Source organism: Ahaetulla prasina, chromosome 3 (genome assembly GCF_028640845.1).
Source record: "Ahaetulla prasina isolate Xishuangbanna chromosome 3, ASM2864084v1, whole genome shotgun sequence".
Lineage (NCBI taxonomy): Eukaryota > Metazoa > Chordata > Lepidosauria > Squamata > Colubridae > Ahaetulla > Ahaetulla prasina.
This window is the reverse complement of record NC_080541.1, coordinates 188,136,402-188,161,255: the sequence shown is the minus strand read 5'-3', so window position 1 is coordinate 188,161,255 and position 24,854 is coordinate 188,136,402. Positions and strand designations below refer to the sequence as shown.

The 24,854-nt window shown below is 38.7% G+C and overlaps 1 protein-coding gene across 9 annotated transcripts in view; it reads left to right on the top strand.

Moving 5' to 3' along the window:
- The window catches only part of NAV1 (neuron navigator 1), a 282,699-nt gene extending 269,959 nt beyond the window's left edge, over window positions 1-12,740 (top strand). For all 9 annotated transcript variants that reach the window (XM_058174445.1, XM_058174444.1, XM_058174441.1 and 6 more), the window contains 10 exons: window positions 314-411; window positions 559-654; window positions 1,574-1,733; window positions 2,334-2,569; window positions 3,013-3,164; window positions 3,822-3,893; window positions 4,127-4,323; window positions 4,972-5,090; window positions 5,918-6,115; window positions 7,735-12,740. In XM_058174445.1, coding sequence (XP_058030428.1) covers window positions 314-411; window positions 559-654; window positions 1,574-1,733; window positions 2,334-2,569; window positions 3,013-3,164; window positions 3,822-3,893; window positions 4,127-4,323; window positions 4,972-5,090; window positions 5,918-6,115; window positions 7,735-7,827 — 1,421 coding nt within the window. In that variant the 3' untranslated portion in view covers window positions 7,828-12,740. The remainder of the gene's footprint in view (window positions 1-313; window positions 412-558; window positions 655-1,573; window positions 1,734-2,333; window positions 2,570-3,012; window positions 3,165-3,821; window positions 3,894-4,126; window positions 4,324-4,971; window positions 5,091-5,917; window positions 6,116-7,734) is intronic.
- Window positions 12,741-24,854: the final 12,114 nt, after the last annotated feature.

Sequence of the window (24,854 nt, the reverse complement as noted above, 5' to 3'; positions counted from 1 at the left end):
ATTGTCAATGGAACAGCAAATCTTCTTCCTCTCAAATCATAAGGGCTTTCTCTGTATGGGCTACTAAATTCAAATAAAGCAAAGCAGAGTTCTTAGTTGTCCCATCAGGTTTTGGAAATAATTTTAAAAATTAATTTTAAAAATAATTAAAAAAATATTCTACTTTCTGGACTCGATGGAGGGGGAAGAATAAATAGAATTTTTTAGTGGGCAAATACGGTGCAACTAATTCAATTTCAATCTGACAGGCAGGATTTCTCAGTGACTAAAATGAGGGGATCAAATATAATGTTCTTGAATTTTGCTTTTCTAGAACTGTCGCCAATGGATGGCATCAGTGCTGGTACCCAGAAGGATGAAATGGTACTACGAATAGTGGTGCGCATGCCACCTCAGCACATCATCAAAGGAGTAAGTACCATTAATTACAAGAAGGGAGAGATCACTGTTTGGGACAATATGTCTCATATGGAACATATTTGGGGAAGGGGATATAACTTTAATGAGTTGCCATTGTAAACATCCCCAGCCACATTGTATATCTGGTTTGGCTTCCAGGACTTGAAGCAGCAGGAGTTTTATTTGGGCAGTAGCAAAGTGAATGGGAAATTGGACTGGAAAATGCTGGATGAAGCTGTCTGTCAGGTTTTCAAGGTAAGTTGCTAATTAATGACAACTTTTTTTGGTACACTTCCATCTTCAAAAACTTTATTTTAGATATCTATGTAGTATCTTTCATACTACTAAGTTTAAAAGAATCTCAGAATAGCAGAGGAACGAGGCAGTGAGAAATGGCAGAGAGAAAAAGATGGACCCAATAAAGATAAGCAATACACCATCTCACACACACACACACACAGAGAGAGAGAGAGAGTTTCTTCTTTGATCATTATATGGCCAAACCAGAGCCTGTCTGCTGCAGTTTAATCTTTTGTATAAGAAATCTAATTAACTTTTGATCTTTTCATAAATGATATGAATAATACAATGAATACATGAAAATGGTGGGGTTTTTTTAGCTAGACACCTTTAATCACATCAGTCTAAGGAGGGCAGTTCACCTCTGCTATCAATCTTTACCACTGCAATTGAAGTTATTGCACATATTCATGGAATATTGATTTATATGACAAATTTAGATAAATACTTAAATTTAATGTGGATTTAAAGTCAACTACAAAAGGAAGATTTAGTTGTAGAAAATGCAAAAAAGAAAAGAAAAGAAAATGGGAGAGGAGAGGAGAGAAGAGAAGAGAACAATAACCAGTAGTCTTAAAATAACCCAGTGTAGGCTGAGCATGCTCAGTAACCACAGAATGTTGAATGCCTGACAGGGAGAACTGAAAAATCAGGGAGAGAGTACAATGGATCGAACAGAGTACATTATGCTATATGGGAGTTTTGTTGTTGTTTTAAGTCATATTTGTAGTGGCTGTTATTATTTATCTTTATACCTGATCTTATTTCTAAAGACCATGCCTATCTTCCCTTTCCTTACTGTATTCTTAGAAAAGTGTAGCATTAAAAATTTTGGGAGCCTCACTAATTAGAAAACTTTCTGTCCTTTATTTAGGATTATGTCACCAAGATGGATCCTGCTCTGACTCTGGGACTCAGCACTGAGTCTGTCTATGGCTACAGCATCAACCATGTTAAAAGAATCTTAGACATGGAACCACCAGAACTACCTCCTTCCCGCCGGGGTGTGACCAGCATTGCTGTGACTTTGAAAGGTCCTACTTTTTTCCCATTGGTTCTTAACTGTTTATTTCCAGATGACTGACAGAGAGGAAAAAACAACAAGATTAAGAGAGGCTCTGGAAAGCACTTTTAAATCCAGAATTAGGTGATGATAGGTGATGAGGATGACTGTAACACTGTAGCACTATTCTGTAGTAATCCTATGCAAAGCATTGTACTGTTTATGTTAGCATAGCATTCTCTCTGGTTTTGGTATTAGATGAAAATAAATCTTAGTTTCAAGATCCCTTCAGATTATTATTTAATCTGGTAATTTCTCAAATTGGCAGTCTGAATAATTAAGGGTAGGTTATCTGAATGCCTTCCTCATAAGTCCTTTTCAGATAGACTTGTTAATTAGATGAAAAAATGTGTTTATTAAGTGTCTTTCAAAGTAGGAGTAATGATGCCTGATAAGCATGAGCCTTTTACAATATCCATATTTCTGACTAACTAGGAAGAAACTGCGATAAACATTTGAAAATTGCAACAAAAAGAAGGAAACTGATCTGGCACATGAAAGACCATTGTAATGCCAAATTGAGGCTACTGTGTGATGTTATGAAGGTTTCTTGTAATATTCTTGGGTGTAGGTTTGAAAGAAAAATGTGTGGACAGCCTGGTTTTTGAGACTCTTATCCCCAAACCAATGATGCAGCACTACATAAGCCTTCTACTCAAGCACCGGCGCCTTATTCTCTCTGGACCAAGTGGAACTGGCAAGACTTATCTGACCAATCGCCTGGCTGAATACCTGGTGGAACGTTCTGGCCGTGAGGTTACTGAAGGCATCGTTAATACTTTCAACATGCACCAGCAATCATGCAAGGTAGGAAAGTTTTAATTGTTTCATTTATGAACAGTCACAAGGCTCTTAACTCAAGTATCTCAAGTATCTCCAAATCTTAACTCAAACCTTTACATGATCTTAGTCATAGGTTCCTCTGTTATTTTACTTGGGACAATTTATCCCTTATGAAATCATTCATTTTTCATTGTAATTCTAAATTTAATTTCAATGAAACTTTGTAGGTAGGTATAGTATTGAAGTCTTAATTTTCATGAATCTATTCTTCCCGCCCTTTGTCAGTGTTCTATTAACATAATTAGAATAATTATCCATAATTATGTTAAGTTCTAACTATTGGTTCTCAGCCATTAGTCCACTAGCCAGTGAATTTTCCTGATATCCCTGTGTTTCTGTATTGTAATGTTTCTGAATATTCTCTCTCTATTGATACAATAACATCTTACTTTCATTGTTTGCACCAGGACTTACAACTTTACCTCTCCAATCTAGCCAATCAGATTGATCGGGAAACAGGGATTGATGTTCCATTAGTTATTCTCTTAGATGATCTCAGTGAGCCTGGCTCCATCAGTGAGCTTGTCAATGGAGCACTTACCTGCAAATATCACAAATGGTGAGAAACCAAGATAGGTATTGGCATTGAGCTTACAAATACCAGAATATAAAATCCTGCCCTGTAAATTACAAGAATTCACAGATTATTTTAAATTGTGATTTTTTCCCCTGCCTATTCTGTACCTAACAATGATAGCTTTTTGTGAGTGACATGGCTGCACCATTATGTCAGGCATAACACATGAATGGCATTAAACCAGAAAGCGTTCTCATCCTTAGTTTGGATGACCAACCTGGCATAGGCAGGAAGGGTTGTAACCTCCCTCTTCAGGATCATAGAGCAAGTTGTGGTTTGACTGATAGATCATCTAAGGTCTCAAACATCTAATACTGTAATCAAAATAATTGAATGTGTTTTATTGTGCCCCAGAGCAGTGGAATAAAATACCGTACTGTGGTACTACTATTTTATCTCCAGGAGTCAACATTGACTGGAAGGCACACAAAAAAACAACCCAAAACAAAACCAACCCCTCCCCCCCAATGCTATTGAAAGTAGTGAAAGGTCAGAATAAAGAAGCTCTGAGCATGTTATGAGCCACTTAGAGTCATTATGTCAGATAGACAGCCATATAAGTCCTGTAAATAAGCAAAATTTTTCCCCCATCCAGAATCCAAATACACTATCTGCAATTTTCTTTCTCTTCCCCATTAGCCCTTACATAATTGGAACAACTAACCAGCCTGTTAAAATGACTCCAAACCATGGCCTCCATCTCAGTTTCAGGTAACTGCTACAGCAATGTCTTATTTAGAATGTCTCTTCTATATGGTCAAGTTCTAAGATTTATATTTGGGGAGTATGCACTTTAGGCAGATTGTTTTCTGGGATGAGGAAGATGTAAAGTTCTTTCTTTTACTCAATATTTTAGTTTAGAAAAGACAATGGAAGAGAATAATTTGCTTGGGTTGAATACTTTCCTGTTTTTGCCATGACCAATGTATCATATTACTCTGTAGGATGTTGACTTTCTCCAATAACGTGGAGCCAGCTAATGGCTTCCTGGTGCGCTATTTACGTCGGAAGCTGCTTGAGTCTGACAGTGATGTCAATGCCAACCGGGATGAGCTACTACGTGTGTTGGACTGGGTGCCAAAGCTCTGGTATCACCTCCATACCTTCTTGGAGAAGCATAGCACTTCTGACTTCCTCATTGGTAAGCCTAAGCTTATCATCCAGGAAATGAATCTCACCATCACATTGCATCTTATTGCAGACTAATAAAAGAAAGACAATAAAAGACACTGCATGAAAGCTTCAGCCTCTCATTTGAGTTCCCTGCAGTTAATTCATACTGAGGGAAAAGCAATATGCATATGCTTAGAGTCGCTCTAGTTGTCTAATCTAGTTTTCTAGGCTATTCTGCTTTATTTATTCTTTATTAGAATATTATTTTATATAATCTTTATTTTTATTAATTAATCTATTTTTGACAGCCATATTCATTGTTTTTATTTTCTGTATTATTTTTGAAGTTATCTTTGTGGGGTTGGAATTTATCAAATTTTAGGGACTAAGTTTGTCCATTTAACTATAGGCTTCTCTGAGATATTCAAGGGCCCAAAATGTCTGTAATTACATTCTAGAACTGAATGGCAAATCCTATACACCAAATAGCTTCTCGCTGTGGATCATAGGAACTAGAAATTAATGTCTTTTTTAAGGAGTAAATATATTCCATATTGATTCCTTTTAGTCACAGCAACTATGATAATGGAGTAATTCTCTTGAGACCATATGTTAAATAGGTCTGATATTCCCCCACTGGCTAGGCGTTTACCTGCTTCCCTTAACTGTTTTCCAGGTCCTTGTTTCTTCCTGTCGTGCCCAATTGGTATTGAAGATTTCCGTACCTGGTTCATTGATCTCTGGAACAATTCAATTATCCCTTATCTTCAGGAAGGAGCAAAGGATGGGATCAAGGTAATTTTCCATAGGTCCTCATCTTCTAGTGTGTTCTAGTGAACTAGTGATGTGACTAAAGCCTGCATATCAATATGGGCATACATGTTCTGACCTAGGCTTCCCCAGCAGCACGAAGCTGAATACTCGTCCTGATAAATCCCTTTTATTTAACTTACAGTGAATTTCTTTACAGCAAAGTCTTTCCTCTCCCACGGTCTTTCAAGATAGTTCACAATTACCAATTTTTATCAGGCTTGGAGAGTGGCCAATACTTGGCAAGAATGCAGTAATGAACTAATTGTCTCCTGCAAACTCCACTCCCCTTTCATTACTCTTTTATTCCCTCTGGGAGGGGCCAGTCATCGTCCACCTGTGGCCTTACTCCCAAGTCAACCCTTGTTCTTTAGCTGTTCCCTTCATCTGCAACTCTGTGCATGCGCACACTGGGAACAGGCTCCAGCTGTTCGTCTGGCTCACTGATGTCTGACACCAAAAGCAACTGTTAACTGGCATATGGCCCTGGCCCCCTCTCTGCCTCAGATGCAGAGCCCTCATCAGGGCCTTCCCCAAACTCCAGGACTGTTCCTCCCACTGTCCGAATCTGCTGCCAGATCCGCTGGCTGCAGGTGGGCCACAACAATATGTTACTCAGCTACAGGTTGCTATTTCTTTTTACTCTGAATTATTCAGAAAACCCTGCAGGAAAGCTGTTCCTTCCAATCTTGTCCTCAACATGTTCTAAGATCTAATCTGTTCCCCAGTGAAGGAACCGGAAGACAGGTGTATGAGTATGTCACTTTCCCCTAGCAAGTGTCAGTATTCTTCCTCACCCTTCTGTGTTGCAGGTGCACGGTCAGAAAGCTGCTTGGGAGGACCCTGTGGAATGGGTGAGAGATACGTTGCCTTGGCCTTCAGCCCAGCAAGACCAATCAAAATTATACCATCTTCCCCCACCCAGTGTGGGGCCCCACAGCATAGTGTCTCCTCCAGAGGAACGGAGTGGCAAGGATTCTACACCCAATTCTCTGGAATCAGATCCCTTGGTATGTTTTCAGCTTGCAAATGAGAATTAAATTGAGAGCTCAGAATCATCCAATCTGTATCGGTCACCGCAACCAGAGAGAAAGAGAGGCTCCGTGAAGATGGGCTCCAGCACAGGTCCAAAAGTTCAGAAGACAAAACCTCTGATCCCAGTGACCGATCCAGATGGGATCCTGCAACATTATCCTGGAGCACATATACATTTGCCTTCATTCGCTCAGAATCATGTTCCTGAATTAGTACCCCAGTTCTTGTCACTAATGGAAAGATCTATTATTATTTTTTTCAAAAACCATAGGAATAGAAAAGTTAATTTCTCCTCATCAATTTTCATTTTGTCAAAATTTCATTTCATTTTGACAGCCCTTGCTAATTTGTTAGCTTAATTGCTCTATGACTGGAGGCAATTGTAATGTTGTCAGAGTGGCTGTTTCTCTATTATGTCCCTCTCTGTTTTAGAATCCCTGTTCTTCCCTCCCCTCATGTCTTATATTTGAAATAACACTAGAGCCGTGATGGTGAACTGATGGCCAGAGGTGGCATGCAGAACCCTCTCTGTGGCCACGTGAGCCACCGCTAGCCGCTCTTCTGGTTTCTGGTGCACGCATGCACACCGGCCAGCTGGTCTTGGTGTGCTCCAGAGTGACAGAAACCTGAAGACCAGCTATCCGGCATGCATGTACACATCAGGAACCCAAAGACCAGGTGGTCCATGGGTATCTGGCACTCTGGTGCATGCATGTGCACGTGCACACGTGTGTTCCGATTTGGGCACTTGGTGCCGAAAAGGTTCGCCATCACTGCACTAGAGAAATGGACTAAATGCATAAGCTAACATGGGGAAGACAAATCCTTGTTCTCCTCTGCCATATAATCAAGATTGCATTGTTGACTTCTTCAGAAAGCATAATGACCTTCACAAAAGAGAAAGTCTATCAGAGGTCTTCAAACTTGGCAGCTTTAAGACTTGTAGACTTCAACTCCCAGAATTCTCCAGCCAGCTATGCTATGCTGGCTGGAGAATTCTAGGAGTTGAAGTCCACAAGTCTTAAAGCTGCCAAGTTTGGGGACCCCTGGAGCTGATTCTGCTGTGGCATTATCATGATATGGCCACAAGGTGGCAAAGATGTATAAGTTAAAGAAAGAGCAGCAGATGCCAACTGAGAAAACTACATGGAATAGTTATGTACATAACCATTGATGAGTTATGGATGATAAAGGACAGAAGCAAACACTATCACATATATTCCTTCGTCTTTGTAGAACTGTACATATTTCCCATTGTCTTAGCTGGTCTTCAGCTATCCTCTTATCCAAAGCACAAATGCTTTACAGTTATTTCTTCCTCTCTCTGTGGGAATCTTGGTGCCCTATATACCCTATTGGTATAAAATGGTACCCTATTGTTTTCAAGCTGAAGTATCTATTATACATCTATTGAGTTATATCTGTACCAACCTACCTTACTTCTGCTGCTTTCCAGGTGTATTGTAACACTGCCTCCCATAATTCTCAGCCACTGTTGAAAAGAAGGGGAGCCTCACTACATGGGAAGGCATCAAATTGAGAAAAGTTGGTATAGTTAATCATTACTTATCAGTCTTTTATCCTACCTATACAGATGGCAATGTTGCTGAAGCTTCAGGAAGCAGCCAACTACACTGAGTCTCCTGACCGAGAAACCTTGGACCCCAATGTGCAGTCTGCACTCTAAAAATAACTGGATTGCGATAGGATGGAGACGAATGAGGCAATCTTGGTTGTCTTCGCTCCTAGGTCTTCTTTCTTTTTTCTCTGGAACCTGCAGTCTCTGGAACCTGCAGGAATAAACACCACAGAGTGGCAGGGAGGTGCCCATCACTTCCTTTGGGATCTGTGCAGGTGAACAGTGAAACAGGAGACCGTTGGATCTCCTTTGCAAGACACTGCTCTCCCTCCACCTCCAATAACTCTGGTGGTAAGAGAATGGTGGGTTTTATTCCTGGGCTTTCTGCCTCTGTCATAAACTCCTGGTTTTACAGTATGATTGGGGAGCATCAAGAAATCCCTCACATCCAATGTTCCCAACATACATGTTCTTGTGCAAGGCAAGAGACTGGAGATAGCCACACAGAGCTGGCTGCTGTATTTCTGCAGGGCAGTGCTAACAGGCAGGGCAATAGCCAAGTTTGTAGAACCTAAAATGAGGATCTTTTTATAAAATAAAAAAGCAAACCCCAGAAAGCATGAGAGTGGAAGCGTCATTGCTGCTCTTGGAGCCGTTTCCTGCAGTTGCTGCCCTTCAACTTTCCTGCCACAACCAACATAGGCAAAGACCTAGTAAGACTGTTAACTCTTGTCTTTGTACCCTCCTTATTTAATCTGCATGAAGGTCTTTTTACTTTCAAACTCCCAATAAACACTTTTTTCTCCTCCACTTTTATTTTATTTGGTTAATCTGGGCCATTCCATTTGTTCTTTGGTTCTAGGAATTACGTTCCGTTTAGTCATCTGCCTTTGGTTCCACAGGAAGGAGCCTCATGAGTTAATAGTTTTTTTTCAGTTTACCTTTTTCTTGTTTTACTTTTCTGTGAATTTCATTCCCATAGTCCCTCCAACTGAAATTGGTGCTGACTGGATGACTTCCAGTAACTTAAATCCACTTCCTGTATCCTTGCAGCTTGCATCAGATGCACACAGAATTGAATCAGCAGCACAACCTATGCACAATTTGCATGTGGACTCCCCTTCTTGTGCCATTCCATATCACTTCTTTCTGAAAAGCACAAGAGGTCAGAAAACTGTGATCAAAGGGAGAATGGATTGTTGTAGTGCATCATTTAATGGACAGCAACATCATCATTTTTTCCAGTTTTGTATTGCTTATCAATGTGCTTGCAAATCTCTTTTCTTCCATTCATTTTCTCTCACTTTATTTTGGGGACACAGGGTAATAGATCCTTTTTATAGGAGCTGTCTTGAGTCTGTTGCCATTCAGATGTTCTGGAACTCAACTCCACTAATCTCCAACCAGCACAGTCCTGCTGGCTGAGGATTACAAAACTTGGGGAGAAAATACATCTGGAAAGTAACAGTTTAACCAAGGCTGAATATAAACATTTAAACGTTTAGCCTTAGATGTCATTTATATGATTTGCCAAACAAATAGCCATCAATACACAAGTATTCCCCTAACTAGATGACTTTAATTGCAGCTCCAATCAATTTTGACCATTGATCTCTATCAGGCATTAAGTTTGGGGCAACTGAAGAGCACTCTCATATGAAGCGACCCCCCACTCCCCCAGGATTTATAATATACTTAAAGAACTATTTAACTTGCTATATAAATATTCTGATTACAGAATTTGTCTCAAGAAAATGTCAGTGTAGTTTCTGTTGATATGTGTTTTACATCCAAAATTGAAATTATAGATGTAAACCAGCCCTTGGCCTCTAATGTTCTATAAATGTCCTACTGATGTTCTTTGAGGCATGCTTGCCAACTTCTAGTCGAAAGAAATTAGACTATAGGAGGAGTCAGTGCACTCCACAGCCATAAGCTTTTGTAACGTTTCGCTTTGATCAAATGAGATACAAGTCTGAATTTTAGCTTCTGTGGTAGGAAGACATAATGATTAGGTTCTCCATAATGCACATCTCTGCTTTTTCAGTAGTGCCATGCAGACTTATGAAGAGATACCTTACTGAAAGCTTGAGTAAAGCATTCCCTCCAATGCAAAACCACAGAATAATACAAATCCACATCTCTGAACAGCAGTATGGCTGTTTTACTTTACTGGGTAGATCTTCTGTGCATGCAGAACTCTTTGACATCAGAGCAAAATGATTTCCTGAGGCAATTCAGCCTCACTTTGTTCTCATGGCAGAGTGCCTCATTGATGAAATGGATCCCAAACAATCCACAGCAAACTGTTTTTTTTTTTAATCTAAGCACTACATCTGTTTAGTTCACAGAGCCTGTGAGAGGAGACAACTAAAAAGTTTCAAATTTCTTAAAATGTAACCTCAGTTCTTACACATTTTTTTTCTTCCATGGGCTAAAATTTTAGTAATAGAACATACTAAACCCAGAGGCGTCTGCAGCAGTGCTTTTGTCAAAGTGACTAAATGGGCATTGTGTCATTGTGATGCAAGCTCTATCTCTTTTGTTTGTGCATGAGGCCTTGAAACATATTTACAGAACAGACATGATGGCGTGATGCTTGTTTAGTCAACTACCCCTACCTGCTGCCGATGCCCCTGGGTTAATCTTTCATCCTCTCACGGCTCCTATCACTGCCTCTTGCTTTCCCTTATGGTGGAACCTGTTGGGTTTATATTGGCAAATCATTTACAAGGCCTGTAGATAGATACATTGTGCCAAATACCTTTGGTCTTATATAGTTCTGAGCATTCAGGTGATATTGCCAAGATTTTCAGTATTTTCTCTTTTTAAAAATGTGTTTTTAGGAAGTGAGTAAGAACATTTTCCAGCTTCATATGCTACATTTTGCACTTACCTAGTCCCTATATAGAATGTATATAGTGTCTTTTTTTTGTCCATGATTGTGCCATAAAGGCACCTTGTGAAATCAGTGTGGTTTTTTTTCCTCTTATGTAAGTGTAATATAACAATTCAGGATACACTTAAAAAGTTGCAGTGGAGAGTTCATTTTTATTTATTGTAACAAATAGCCATCCAAATTCTTTTATAGATACACAATTCTTTCCTCACCTTATCCCATTCTGCTGTGGCCATTGAGGATGCCTAGTTTTTACTGGGCTGTTTTAGAACATGGGTTGTTCCTCTAGTCCCCTCCCTCCATTTAATTTTGAACAATTTGTCCCTTCTTGGGCATGATTAGGGGCCCAGTTGGGAGAAAAAAAATACTTTATAGCAGGGGTCTCCAACCGTGGCAACTTTAAGACTTGTGGACTTCAACTCTCAGAGTTCCTCAGCCAGCTTCACAAGTCTTAAGGTTGCCACAGTTGGAGACCGCTGCTTTATAGGATATAAGTACTGGTAGTGATCATTGTAAAGAGCACATGCTCCAGGTGTGGCCACGTACCAATAAGGAGGAGCAGAAGACCTGTCTAGGTATGCATAGCTCACCTTCATTTCCAAAACTGCTTTAACTTTTCCTTAACTCAGCAAACATGTAAGATAGAAAGATTTGCATTTTTGAACTAATGAACACTTGCCAAGAATACTGGCCATCTGGGTAAAATTAGTATCAAATAATAATTTTGATAATGCAAGGATAGAATTTTGCACTGCTTTCCCTGAGCCAAAGGTATGAAATGAAATGATCGATATAATGTGTAAGAAGTACACAATTAATGTTTTCTTGGCTTCCTGTGTTTTTGTAGAAGCTTTCATTCACCATTTTCTCTATTTTATTATCAATGCAATCTTTTTGTAACCCTCCATCTATTGAACCTAAGTTTTACTTGTAAACATCTGATACAAAGTGATCTTGATCAACAAAGTTAGATAATTGTGCAGACTTCTCACCCTGATCTCCAAGATTCTTTACAGTTTGTCTGGTTGAGAGTTATAGTTCAACACATCTGCATGGCACTAGTGGAAGAAGGCTGTACTAAGACATTACAAGGATTTTCAGTAGACAATAGTTATTCCTCTCATAAATATGATAGTGTCTCAGGTTTTTTTAGGTCTCCATGCCTCCTATTTCCTTCAAGCAGAATGTATTTTGTAAGATGAAATTGCCTAATATTATCATTTCAAGGGAGGAGAATCTAGCCATTACTCTTTTCTGATTACTAAAAAAAGGCTGGGCTAATCTTTTAAATCCAGGCTAGACCAAATAGTGGAATAGTTTATGTTCAGCACAAAGAGCCCAAGGAAGGATGGAAGGGTAACATCCAATGCCTGTTGACTATATTGCTTGGAACTGCTTAGATCAGGGGTCTCCAACCTTGGCAACTTTAAGACTTGTGGACTTCAACTCTCAGAATTCCTCAGCCAGCTTTGCTTAGATGATTGACTGACTGACTAATTAATCCAGCAGTTGCCTTTCATTCTGAAACACCTAAACCTAATGACCAAAATCACACTCCTATCCCTACATGCTTACTCAACTACCTTATATTGAACAATATAAGCCTAGCCAAGAACTAGTTGTTTTTCTGAAAGCAAATGTTTCTGTTCATAAATGGAATTCCTCTGTTGCTCACTCATTCCTTTTGTTGGAATAAGCAATGCCACCCAAAGGAGTTTCACTTCATTCCAAAATCTGCCAAGAGCAATGTTTACAAACTGGACAGCCTTATCTAACTTGGTGTCCTTGAGATATTTGGACTTTGGGTCATCATATGCAATAGGAGATAAAGTTGTGTTCTAGCATATGTAGATGATATATCTGACTGGGGAAGTAGACAATAAAGAAATGCAAGCAAATACAATATTGACACTTTTGAAGCTAAAGTAAAGACTATTACTTTAAATCTTTAGGACAAGACAGTAAAAGATAAGTATCTCATTCAACTCAGAGCTGGCCCAATCAAAATTTCATAACTAACCATGAAAGGTTTGACCTTGCTTTCAAAGGATTAGGAGCCATTTGTCTGGGTGGTTTTTCAACAGAGCTAGGCCTCTAAAATAGTAATCAAAAAGAAAAAAGAGAAAGGAAACTAAAGTTCTAGATTAAGGACTCAAATCCAGCAGGTCTTCTCTCCATTGACTTGACTGTCTGTGCAGATGAACACCCTGAGATGAATTTAAATTGCTAAGAGCAATTTATAAAAAATGTTTTCAAACATGAATGGAAAAGAGCCCCTCTCCCCATGCCATTTCCATTTTGGATACATCTCTTCATTAATATTTTATAATATAAATATTATACAATTCATATAATATTTATAAAATTTTCTGTATTTTCAACATTTCCTTCATATTCCAGTTTTGCTGAATACAATTAAATACCCACATGCCAGGACTGCAAGTCTTATGAATTTAAAGACATGAGGCACATGACAAATAAGAAAAAAACATGTGTACATGGGGATCTTCATGTAATTAATTGGTAAAATGCAAATCAAGATGCAGTGATATTGATTCAAAATAATTGCTGATTCAAATATTCAGTTTAATTTTTTTAAACAAACAAGGCTCTCAGTTCCAAGCTAGCTATCCTATTGTGAAAATGCTAGTGCTTCCTAACTGACTGATTGCAGATGAAACTACAGAATTTCTCACCACCCAACTATCAATAGTGATAGTAAACTATTTCCTGAAGTAGAACTTTAGGTCATGATAGTTGCCAGTCATAATATCAGCTAAATAATTCATAATATTGCTATCCCAAAACTGCATCAAGAAATCCTAAAAATCAAACAGGCCATTTGGTTGTTAGAAAAATGTGGTGTAATGTATTTTCCCTTACTTTCCATTGGTAGGCAACGCATAGCAACTCTATTATTCAAATACTTCTGTAATCATTGTTTTTAATGGGTGGGTCATCTAACATCATAGTGGGAGTTTTTGACTGATTATTTCATGCAAATCCAAGGTGCTCATTTATCTTTGTATAACTATACATATGTACATATTTTGTTTTATGTAATGGATGCTTTGGAGATATTAATTTGCTTTGGAACCCAATGGATGACATAATAGATTTAGGCTATGACAAAAGGTGCACCCAGACTGGTTTAAAGAAAACTGTTGCATAGAAAATGAAAATCTAACTAGACTGAATCTTTAATGTCCTGATTTAATCTTCTGCAACAGCATAGGTGCTATATATGTAACATTTTTTTGCCAATGATTTTAAACTTATGTAAGAACTGCACTATCCTTCTGTGCAGCTGATGTGAATGTGAGTATTCTATCTCAGAGAAGCCTCCTCACTCAAAATCCATATAACTTGCTGGTGACAGGGTCAAGATATTATGTGTTTGCACATTTTGTCTTCCTTCATTTTCCTTTCCAGCCAAATTTATGCAAATGGGAGAGACGTAATTACAACTTTCCAAAACCTCCATACTTGGACACCTTTTTCAAGAGAGTGCCTGTAAAATGTAAGACCTGAGGTCCTCCACTCCACTAGGGAGACAATAATATTTTTATTCCTCTTTAGGACTTTTCAGTCTTTAATTGGCTTTAGGAGTTGAAAATATAAAATAAGCCTCCAGAATTCTCAGCTAATGTACAAGAGAAGCAAAACATTGTACAGTGTCATCAGTTCAGTCATTTAGTAGGCAATGCAAGTTTTTTCTAGTGCTTCTATATTAGTGTAGCATTCTCTAGAACCTCCAAATTCCTACAAAGGCTATGCAGTTTTTCTCCAATCTGATTAATTGGGAATGGAAGTGTTAGGCAGGTGGATCTTTCTAGACCTCATCTTTGTTAAAGTTTCGATTTCAGACCTCTTTCTTCTTTAGCACTTGGGTGATGTCAGTAGCAGAGAATTTCAGAAGAGTCCCACTAGTAGGGTCATTTAGAATCCTACTGGTGGTTCTTGTCAGTTATATTTAAAGCTACTTTAAAGCTTGAAGTCCTATTTAATCCCTTTCCCAAAAAAGCAATAACTTGAAAGAATGTCACTGACTTGTTTTTGAAAATGGACATCTACTCATGATGCAAATACTGACTTGTATCACAACTCCCAGAGACTAGAATTACAATAGGAACTTCTCCTTTCAATTTGTGAGTTCTCTTTTACTAAATCTACTTTTAACTGAAGCAGTACTGCAAAGTACCCGTAAATGTAAAGTCACTATCTTAAAAGTAAAGATGGCTATATAGGGGACTAAACCAGTGGTGGGATTCAACTAATTTAACAAAGGGTTCTCTGCCCTAATGATTTCTTCCAACAACCAGTTTGCCAAACTGCTCAGAAAGTTAACAGCTGGTTCTCCCGAAGTGGTGTGAACTGGCTGAATCCCACCACTGGACTAAACCCAAATTCATAAATGACTAATACAAAATTACTTCTAACAATCTGCTTCTCCAGTTAACCACTTAGAGCAGGGTCTCAACCTTGGTCCCTTTAAGACTTGGGACTTCAACTCCCAGAGTCCCTCAGCCAGCAAAGCTGGCTGAGGAACTCTGGGAGTTGAAGTCCCCAAGTCTTAAAGGGACCAAGGTTGGAGACCCTTGACTTAGAGGCTCTTCCTTGTATCCTGATCTTACGCTTACTCAGATGCAAGTTAAACAAGACTTACATTTTCAAGTAAATATGCTTAAGGTGCTTTAAGTGATCGACGTAAAATGTATTAAATCAGCCCAATGGAAACATTTTCTAGTCTTCTGCCCTCTTTCCCTTTAGAATATGTTCTGTTTCACATTTGGTGCTTTCTCCTTCTCCCAATTTGTGCCCATGTTTCTTTTCTCTTCTGTTTGAAAATGTTCTTGCTGAGCACCATTTACCAATCTCAAGCATCTGTTGCATTGGGGCTATTTTGCACAGTGATTTACAAAATATCAAACCTTGTGCTTGGTTTGACATAAAGGTTCCTCATTTGCCTTCCCCTTGTTTCATTTTTGTAGAATAAGAATCTGTTGTAAATAACCTGTAACTGAATGGCCTGAATGAGTCTGAGGAACCAGTCTTGGGAGCTGAGTCTTGTATCTGTGATACACCATACTGGGTTTTTTATTTGTTTGGCTTTTTAAAAAAAATATGTGAGTAACTGTGATTTGCTGACTCATTTCTGATTGTACAATGGACACCTCCCAGCAGCTGCTGTGGTCAGTGGAAGAAATTTGTGGAGCAAAATTTTAAAATGCCTTCTTCCACAGGAACCTGGCCTTTCATATTTCTTGTGCTGCTTTTTCTGCATTAGCTCACTCTTTTCACTAAGTTGGCAGGGTCTCCTGGAATAAAGTTAATGAAAACTATGTGAAAAAGCTTATCAGACTCTTCCCAGCTAATCTCTCTGCTCTAGTGCTATTATAATGGGATCCCATGATAAAGAATAACTTTTGATTAAGTCCCAGATTAAATGGGATGAAGTGGGAAAATTCAAACTTTGCATCAGAACTGATGCATTACCTTGATTCAAGTAAGAGATTCCAAACTTCTTCTGGGAGAGCACGGAGGAAGACTGGAATCTCTTACTGGAATCGGAATAATTCACAATCAAATACAGATGCCCCATAGTGTTATTAATCAAGACTTTTCAATTTCCATATATTCTGTTTTTTATGTTTGAAGAATTATTCAGTGGAATACTTTGCAGCAGGGCCATTCTGTTTATAAGAATAGTGTGTTATAGTAACAACACACTAAGGATAGAATTAATGCCTCTCTTAGAGAGTTACTGATTTTTACTTTGGGCATATATAAATAGTTGAAACAGTTTATTCATTAGTGTTGAGTTTGATCTTCCATTTAATAAAGAAAAATAAATCACAGGGAAGTTCAGGCCAGAGTCAGTTCCTTCCAAGTATTTATACCCTTCAGTTCCGCTAATGAACATGATGCTTATGGGCTACTGTAAACGGGGTCAACTAAGACCCTTTTCTATGTACTTGTGTTTTTTAAACTATGGCTAAGGATGTGATTCTGAGGGTAGTTTAACTTACATAATGGTTTAATAGTATTAATAGTATCATAGTGCAGATCATATCAAGTAATAGTGGACAATACTGGTACATTGAATAGTCATTCAGAAGAGTGAGCAAAACCTCAAAGGAAAGTGGAGCTAAACAGAATATAGACAACTGTTATGTTTTCTTCTGTGAGTTTTTCCATTGATAAGTGACCGGCCAAACATACATTAAAAAGTTCTAATTATAGCCCCAAATGCTGTTTTTTTCCCCAAAGTAAAAGGAAGTGAGTATAATCTGTACTTATTAGAAATTGTAATTTAAATCAGGATAATAATCACAATTGATTCAAGCTCAATTCACTGAAAAGATGAACCATTAGATTATCTACTCTAACTTTTTTTTAATGACAGCAACATGTTTCCCAGGTTATAATAGGGAGATTCTTCCTAGCTGTGTGTTCCTGAGATCCTTTGCAAGCTTTTAATAATTGTGTGAAGTATTGAAGCTGGCATCTTATTCTAACTAAGCTACTGGAATAGCACTTGTGTAGAGCAGGACAGCCCAGTATCTGTGTTCAGCAATACAGCAAAAATGTGCTTCATTTCTTCTCTGCAGTTTGGTTTTAGCTTTGTATGTCTATTCACCACCCCTTATTTAGCCTGAGCAGAAGAGACCCAGCACTAGCCCAGAGAGATCACTGGTTGACAAGCATTGGGATCTACACCCAGGGCAAAGAGTGGAGCTAGATGTCTGAGTACTAATTTGAAAGCAGTGTTAAAGGAAGGAAAGAGAGGCCAGATTGAATGCTATCCTAACTTCATTTCCATTTATTGCAAATAAATTTAAACAAAGGGATCTGGGAATTTCATCCATTTGATCATGAAACTTCAAAGGGCAAAGCTGGATGGTTCCTAGTGGCTCCTACTTAGGAGCATTGGTGCTAAATAGTTGGGGGTTCAGTCCCACAGAAAGCTAGGTGAAAGCTGTTGGAATAATGATAATTGCACTAATTCATCACTCCATCAGAAAACGTAGCACCTTTCCCTGCCAAAGACATGTCACCCTTCTGCTCCAGCCAAATCATGAAGATCTTGGCTTGAGGTGAAGCTGGGATAGCACCAAAGTTTAGGGTCTCCTTGGCTTACTAGCTACTGCTGACTGGAGGCTCAACTCTTAAAATTTTAGCTTTTTTTTCTAATTAAAATGCATTTTTTTAAAAATTAAAAAAGTGAAAAAAATCCTGTTTAGGAGAGGTGTGTATTGGCAGAGTTAGTGTTTCTTAACTGCATGGTATTCCTTCTAGGGGGTTTTATACCACTTTTTAAATTTCTCAGAAGATTTATGGTCCCAGTTTCTATGCTATCTTATCTCTTGCTTCTTTCTCTTTCTTGCTTTTTGTTTATTATTTGATATGTTCTCTTTCTTTTCTGAAAACTGTTCTTTGTAAACCTGCAATTTCTTTTATAACTGATGTAAACAAAATGAAATAAAAAAATTCCAGATGTTGTACATAACTGCAGAAACAATCACAAGGAAACTACTGCCATCTGGACTGTTTCCAACACAGACTGTTTATACTAGCGGTAAAAGAAAGGGGGTAAAAGTCCCCAAAAGAGCTTTTAAAGCAAAATAAAAATAAAATGTCCAAGCAAAGTATGGTACATTTCACCAAGTCTCTGCTGAGCTGCTGTGCTGAGTTGTGCAGCATGTTTTTTCTGGGAATACTGGTCTGTCTTAACACCTTTTGACGTTTAAATAAAGTGAACTCCTGTGTTGCCTGCATGTTGATCCTCTCTGTTCAAAGAAATATTACAGCGATCAGTGTGTAGTCCCTGTGATCACCAATAACTCCCATTCTACTTTATGGTTGTATTTATATAACATGGAACTTAGTTACTTTTTCTTTAGCCTCAAAATCCAACCTTTCTGATTTTGGCGTTATGATTCATTGGCCTGTGTAAACCAAGAAATAGGTTAGCTCAGTAATTAAGTTAAACACATTGCCTGAATTTAGCCAATTACGTTGTAGTGCAGTGGCTGAATTTAGCCACTGCACTACAACAGTGTCAGATGTGCTTTCTATCACTATATTAATTAAGATGACGTGTTTCTCAGTTGGAATTCTCTAATGTCTTCCACATGTTCAACTTGGGTTAAGCTCGCTTGGGTGATGCAACTGAATTCAGGATACCTTTGTTAACATTACCCTCCCCCAATCGATAGCAGGGATTAGAGATCCTCACCTATGCAGGTACTTATATTAGACTGATTCCCCCATATTGTCCTCTGATATGTGACCCCTTAGTGCCATTTGAGACACATCTTTCTCATTGACCAAATCTATTTATTGAGGGAAAACATGACATTTGGACAATACCATGAAGATATCAATAGAGGCCCGTTTACATTTTGCAAAGATTGAGGAATGCTGATTGTGCTTCATACTTTTACAATTCTTTAACTTAGTTGAATCCAAAATCCAGAGCCAATGTAAAAGTCATAGTGGTTCAATCTTTACACTGAACAAGGCATAGCAAGCTCATTTAGACATGCTAACTCTAAATCAGGGGTGTCAAACTGGTGGTCACATGCAGGCCATGCCCACCCCAGCTCCACAAAGCATCACATGACTGCAATATGATGCTCCAAGTTTCACACCCTTGCTCTAAATCTTATACTATGGCTTGATTCACATGTCATGTTAATCAAATCTAAACAAACCATATTACTTATTCCAATCCATGAATCCAGCTATACACCTAGACTAAATTTGTACCCTCATCAGAGGTGGGTTTCAGCAGATTCTGACCAGTTCTAGAGAACCAGTAGCAGAAATTTTGAGTAGTTCAGAGAACCGATAGTAAAAATTCTGACTGGCCCTGCCCCCATCTATTTTCTGCCTCCGGAGTTCCAGCTGAAATACTGATTTTACAGTATCCTTCCCCTGGAGTGGGGTGGGAATGGAGATTTTACAGTATTCTTCCCCAGCCATGCCCATCAAGCCACGCCCACCAAGCCACACCCACAGAACCGGTAGTAAAAAAAATTTAAACCCACCACTGACCGTCATAATGATACAAAATGTGGTTTGCTTGATTTGAACTTCAAGTACCTAAAGGTGGCATTTCAGTAATATCATTTTTGGGGAGGGGGAGGGTCCATTTTGGCTTCACTGAGGCTTGCAGTAGATATTACTGCAACTCTGAGTAAGTGTAATTTGTAGAGCAGACTCTTTGAGATGGACATATTGTATCGGCCACTGACAAATTGGAATCTCTTCAATTAGAGAGCAAAGTGGCATCATTTCTGTCCATTAGAGCTCTTGGGGTACATAATTACAGTCATGCCTTTGCAGCTCAGCTATAATGAACAAACTATAAAATTTGCATTATCACCCATATACTAGAACATACAGTGCTAATGCTCATTCATATACATAAGTAAAGCAAGAGTGAACAAGACCATCGTAGCTAAGTTGCAAAAAATCTGGAAGAAACAGAATACTATAACTCTTGACTGTCACCTATGGATATTTCAAGGGATATGGTGGCTCAGACGCTGAACTTGTTGATAGAAAGGTCAGCAGTTCAGCGGTTCGAATCCCTAGTGTCATGTAATGGAGTGAGCTCCCATTACTTGTCCCAGCTTCTGCCAACCTAGCAGTTCGAAAGCACATAAAAAATGCAAGTAGAAAAAATAGAGACCACCTTCGGTGGGAAGGTAACAGCGTTCCATGCGCCTTTGGCATTTAGTCATGCCGGCCACATGATCACAGAGATGTCTTCGGACAGTGCTGGCTCTTCGGATTTGAAACAGAGATAAGTACCGCCCCTAGAGTCGGGAACGACTAACACATATGTGCAAGGGGACCCTTTACCTTTATCTATGGATATTTTGGCAACCTGATGCTGGTGACAACTGAAGGATTTAGGGCCACACAAGTCTTTGACTTAAAAAGCCAATCAATTACCTGATAGAAGCCATCCAATTTCTGCTCTTTGCAGTCCATTTTGTGTTCCCAAGGCTGAGCCAATGGGCAGAGGTTTAGCACTCCACTGCTAGGAGGCCCCCAAGCATATTTTTGTTTCTGTTCATGTATTCCCCCCACCCCAGTGTTTATCAGCCTTTTGCTTTGTAAGTCTCACCAATTACACTATTGGGGAAACCTGGGTCCCACCAAGATAGGCACAAAAAACTTCACATTTTCTATGAAAGATACTATTCAATACATTCAGAATTTTGGATTTTAACAATCCATTCCCTTACAGGCTCTGTGCCATTGGTTCAGCCTTGATGGTACCTCTGTTCTAATTACATATATCAGTGATTCAGGGTCTCCTGGCCACATGAATCCTGCCCCAATGCTTGGTTTAGTTCATGGAAAGCGGAACAACATATCAAAATTTTGATTGAACATTTGTAAACCATTTTATTTACTGTGTAGATTTTGAAACCACTAGTGTGAAGCCTACGAATCAGGCAAGAGCTCCATATTAGCTAATTCAGCTGCATTTTTCAACCTTTTTTTTTGGCTGGCAGGCACTGTTTTTACTAGAGCACCCTTTTAAAGCCTGCTGCCTTCCAGATGTGTTAGATTAAGTTCCCAGCATAAGACTTATAGGAGTTTTAACCCAACACCTCTGAAAGCATCAGAAGAAACTTAAAATAGAAGACCCTAGCACTTTTTTCTGAATCAAACCTATATAACTGTCAGAAAAGAAATCTGATAAATTTTACTTACATGTCAACACATTTTTACACTGCAGAAGTGATTATGACATTGTTATATCTTTAAAAAATATTTGCTGTGTTATTTTTTTTTAATGTAAGAATAACCTTCAAGGATAAATCAAATATCCATCCATCTAGAACATCTGATACAAGAGTGGCCAGCCTCAAACAATTCATATAATTTGAAACTAGCCAACAATTATTGCTTGTCCCAACTATTTGGTATGTTGTATCGCTTTCGGCTGTCATAATTTATCATTATTTATTGACAGTCATCCGTGAACTTGCATATTTCGTTTTTAAAAATCCATCTGAGTTAATGAGCCTCTGTACTAATGTAATTTAAGACATTTAAATCTCCTTTGAGTTGAGTTTGACTCCTGGTGACTTCATCGACACATTCATGTAATGTTCATATGACAATAGGGAAGTACTTGTTTCATCTTCTGGAATGATTCAACTTCCCAGTATTCTTACAGCAGTAATATTGTGTTGTCTACCAATGAAATACTCAGTTTTCCTGCTTTATTCTTTTCAATTAGATGGCTCTGAACTTAATGTTTAAAAGTAGGAACAAATTCTTTATTAACACAGTCCAGTCATGCATCAATGATACTATAATTATGAGCTCAAGCATATTTCTTTCTACTCAGAAGCAAAGCCAACAGAATTTTCTGATGTAAATGAATAGAAGATTGTAGCCTGAATGCATTAGTTGTAAATGATACCCTACTTAGCTAACATATATAAATGACTTATTGGTACAGATGGCTTAGATTATATTTTCCTCCAGTGGTTAAAACAAATAGCCATGGAGTTGACAGAAGCATACTGGCTTTAATTCAACAATATTTGCATCCAACCACTGGTGATTTTAGGAGGGAATTAACAATGCAGAAATGTATCATTTTTCTATTCAGCTCATAAATGTCTTTTAATTTCTCTTTAAATTTAAATGATTTCTTAGTTTGGCTTTCCACATATAAATAATCATATGTAAATGTCATGAATATCTGGGTCAGTTTTTGGCTGAGATGCCTCCACTCACCTCTCTTTTGAGAAATGCCTAACTCCACCAATATCTATGTATGGCTACACTGATTGAGCCTTCAGATGTTTTCTTCTCTGCAGAATTCTTTCTTAATAGACCAGAATAATTAAGTACTGCCTTGTGCTTTATGTGATTTAATGAGCTGTTTTTAATATGTTACTTTGGTCCCTTGCTTCTCTTCTTCTTAGTGAGTAATCTTAGGAGGGAATTAAGAGCACAATCAAATCATGTACATTCCAAAGTTAATTTAACCAGGACAGAGGCTTACCTTTCAAGCCATCCTTACTACTAGTAGAGTAGCAGTTCTCCACCTGTGGGTCGGGACCCCGTTGTGGGTCGAATGATGATTTAGAAATATGGGACCATCAGAAATATGGGAAGTATACTTGCGAGTTGAAGAATCGCACTCTAATGGTTGACTCCACAAGCCAGCTTCAAATCGCTAGCCGAATTCGGCTTCAGGCGCGATAAATTTAAAAAGAGAGAAATCTTTGCTCTGATGTCTCCCTCTCAAGCCAGCTGCAATCACTCCCAATCGCTAGCCTAATCTGGCTTCAGGCACAATAAACTTAATAGGGGAGGAGTCTCCGCTTTAATGCCTCCGTCCTCAAGGCAATCACAAGCAGTTCAGATCGCTAGCCAATATGGCTTCAGGCGCGATAAATTCAAAACGAAAATAATTTTACGGTTAGGGGTCGCCACATCATGGGGAATTGTATTAAAGGGGTCGCAGCACTATAAAGGTTGAGAACCACTGTAGTAAAGGATACACTCGGGTCTCTTTCTTTTGAGAAATACTCATTGGGGGTTAACATCCAGTATTGCTTGGAGTGGTTGGGATTTAAATGTGATTGGACATCCCTTGATTTCTCAGGGATCTCCTGTATTTCTCAAAATGTTGACTATCCCCCACAGTCAATGTTGCTGCTGCTACATTCTTCCTTGATGGGAACTCTGAAGGTTGTTGTTTATTTATCTAATACATTATTTAATGTATCACCACAATTAATCAGACTCTTGGAAGCCATCAGCAGAATAACAACAATCTGCATAAAATATTATGCATAAAATGTTCAAAGCAAATAATTAAACATCACAGAATATTGATAACTGCAATAATTAAGACACTGTCAGTGTTCCAGAGAAAACCTCCCACTCCAAGTAAAAACTCTGAATCAGGCATCTTTCAAAGTTCTTTTACTGGGATAGGTAAACTGGCACATCTGGGAAAATCTGAATCTGAGAGATCTGGTTTTGCTTCAGTAAATCAAAACCCCTAAGACCATCCCCTGACTCCTCAGTCGATCACATGCTCCAATCACCAACCGTCCCATCTCAAGACAGCACTCCGACCCCTCCTTCTCCAGATGCAGGATCGGCCTGACCTTGACCGACAGAAAGAATGTTATTATGTCTAAAGACAACCCCTATACTAAATCCCCCCTCCTACTTTCCCACACATGAGAAAATGGCAGCATGGAAGCTTCCAGCTTAGCTGACAGACACAATGGCATCATTTAATTCTTTGTAAGGCTTCCAATATCTTGCCATCTTTCAGAAACCCAAACATATGGGGGAGCTTTGATTTCCACAGAGAAGCCCTTCTACCGAGCAGGCTACAGCCACTGTAAAATAGCTACTATGAGCCTTATCTCTCTCGCTTCACAAAAATGGGAGACCAACAGCAGTTTTTGATGCATGGATCAAATAGGGTGATTGTGGCTGGAGAAAGCAGCCCCTAAATATCTTGGTGTCTGCTATACTGGGTTTTATAGATTTAAAAAGAACCAGCAATTTGAATTGTACCCAGAAGCCAATAGGAAGCCAGTGCAGGACATGAAGAACCTGAGTGACAGGCTCACGACACAGAAACTGTGTTGATGCATCCAGAACTAACTGTAACTTCTAACTGATTGATACATGTTGATTCTTAGCAACTACGCTGATAAATTTTCTCCATAATGATCTGACTTAACTTGTTTTTTTCTAAATAACCTTCAAAAGCAGCACTATGTAATTGCCATTCTGTCGATAGTTCTCCTTCTGGTCTCAAGGCTAACACCATGGGACCGAACAGCAAGATCTTATTCTGATTATCCTCCCTCTGCTTTATAATCAGTGCCATCAATGTGAAATTCAGGTTGATGGCTGCATCTCCCTGGGACAAAAACTATTGTGAAGTGCTAATCAGTGAGCAGGCAGAAGCTTGGAATGATTAAATAGCTTTCCATTGAAAAGGAGACAAGAGCTGCTGGACAAGAAGCAAAGGGGCAATAGTTATTCTCCTGTTATGAAACTTAGGACTCGGATCCACATTAAAAAAAATTCCCTTAATAAAACTGACCCTGGTCCATGAAAGTCAAATAAAAATTATGAGAAGACTGCATTCTTAATGATAATTAGTATATAGACTCAAGGGAATTTATTTAAGATTTTGTTTACTTAGTTTTTGAAGCAC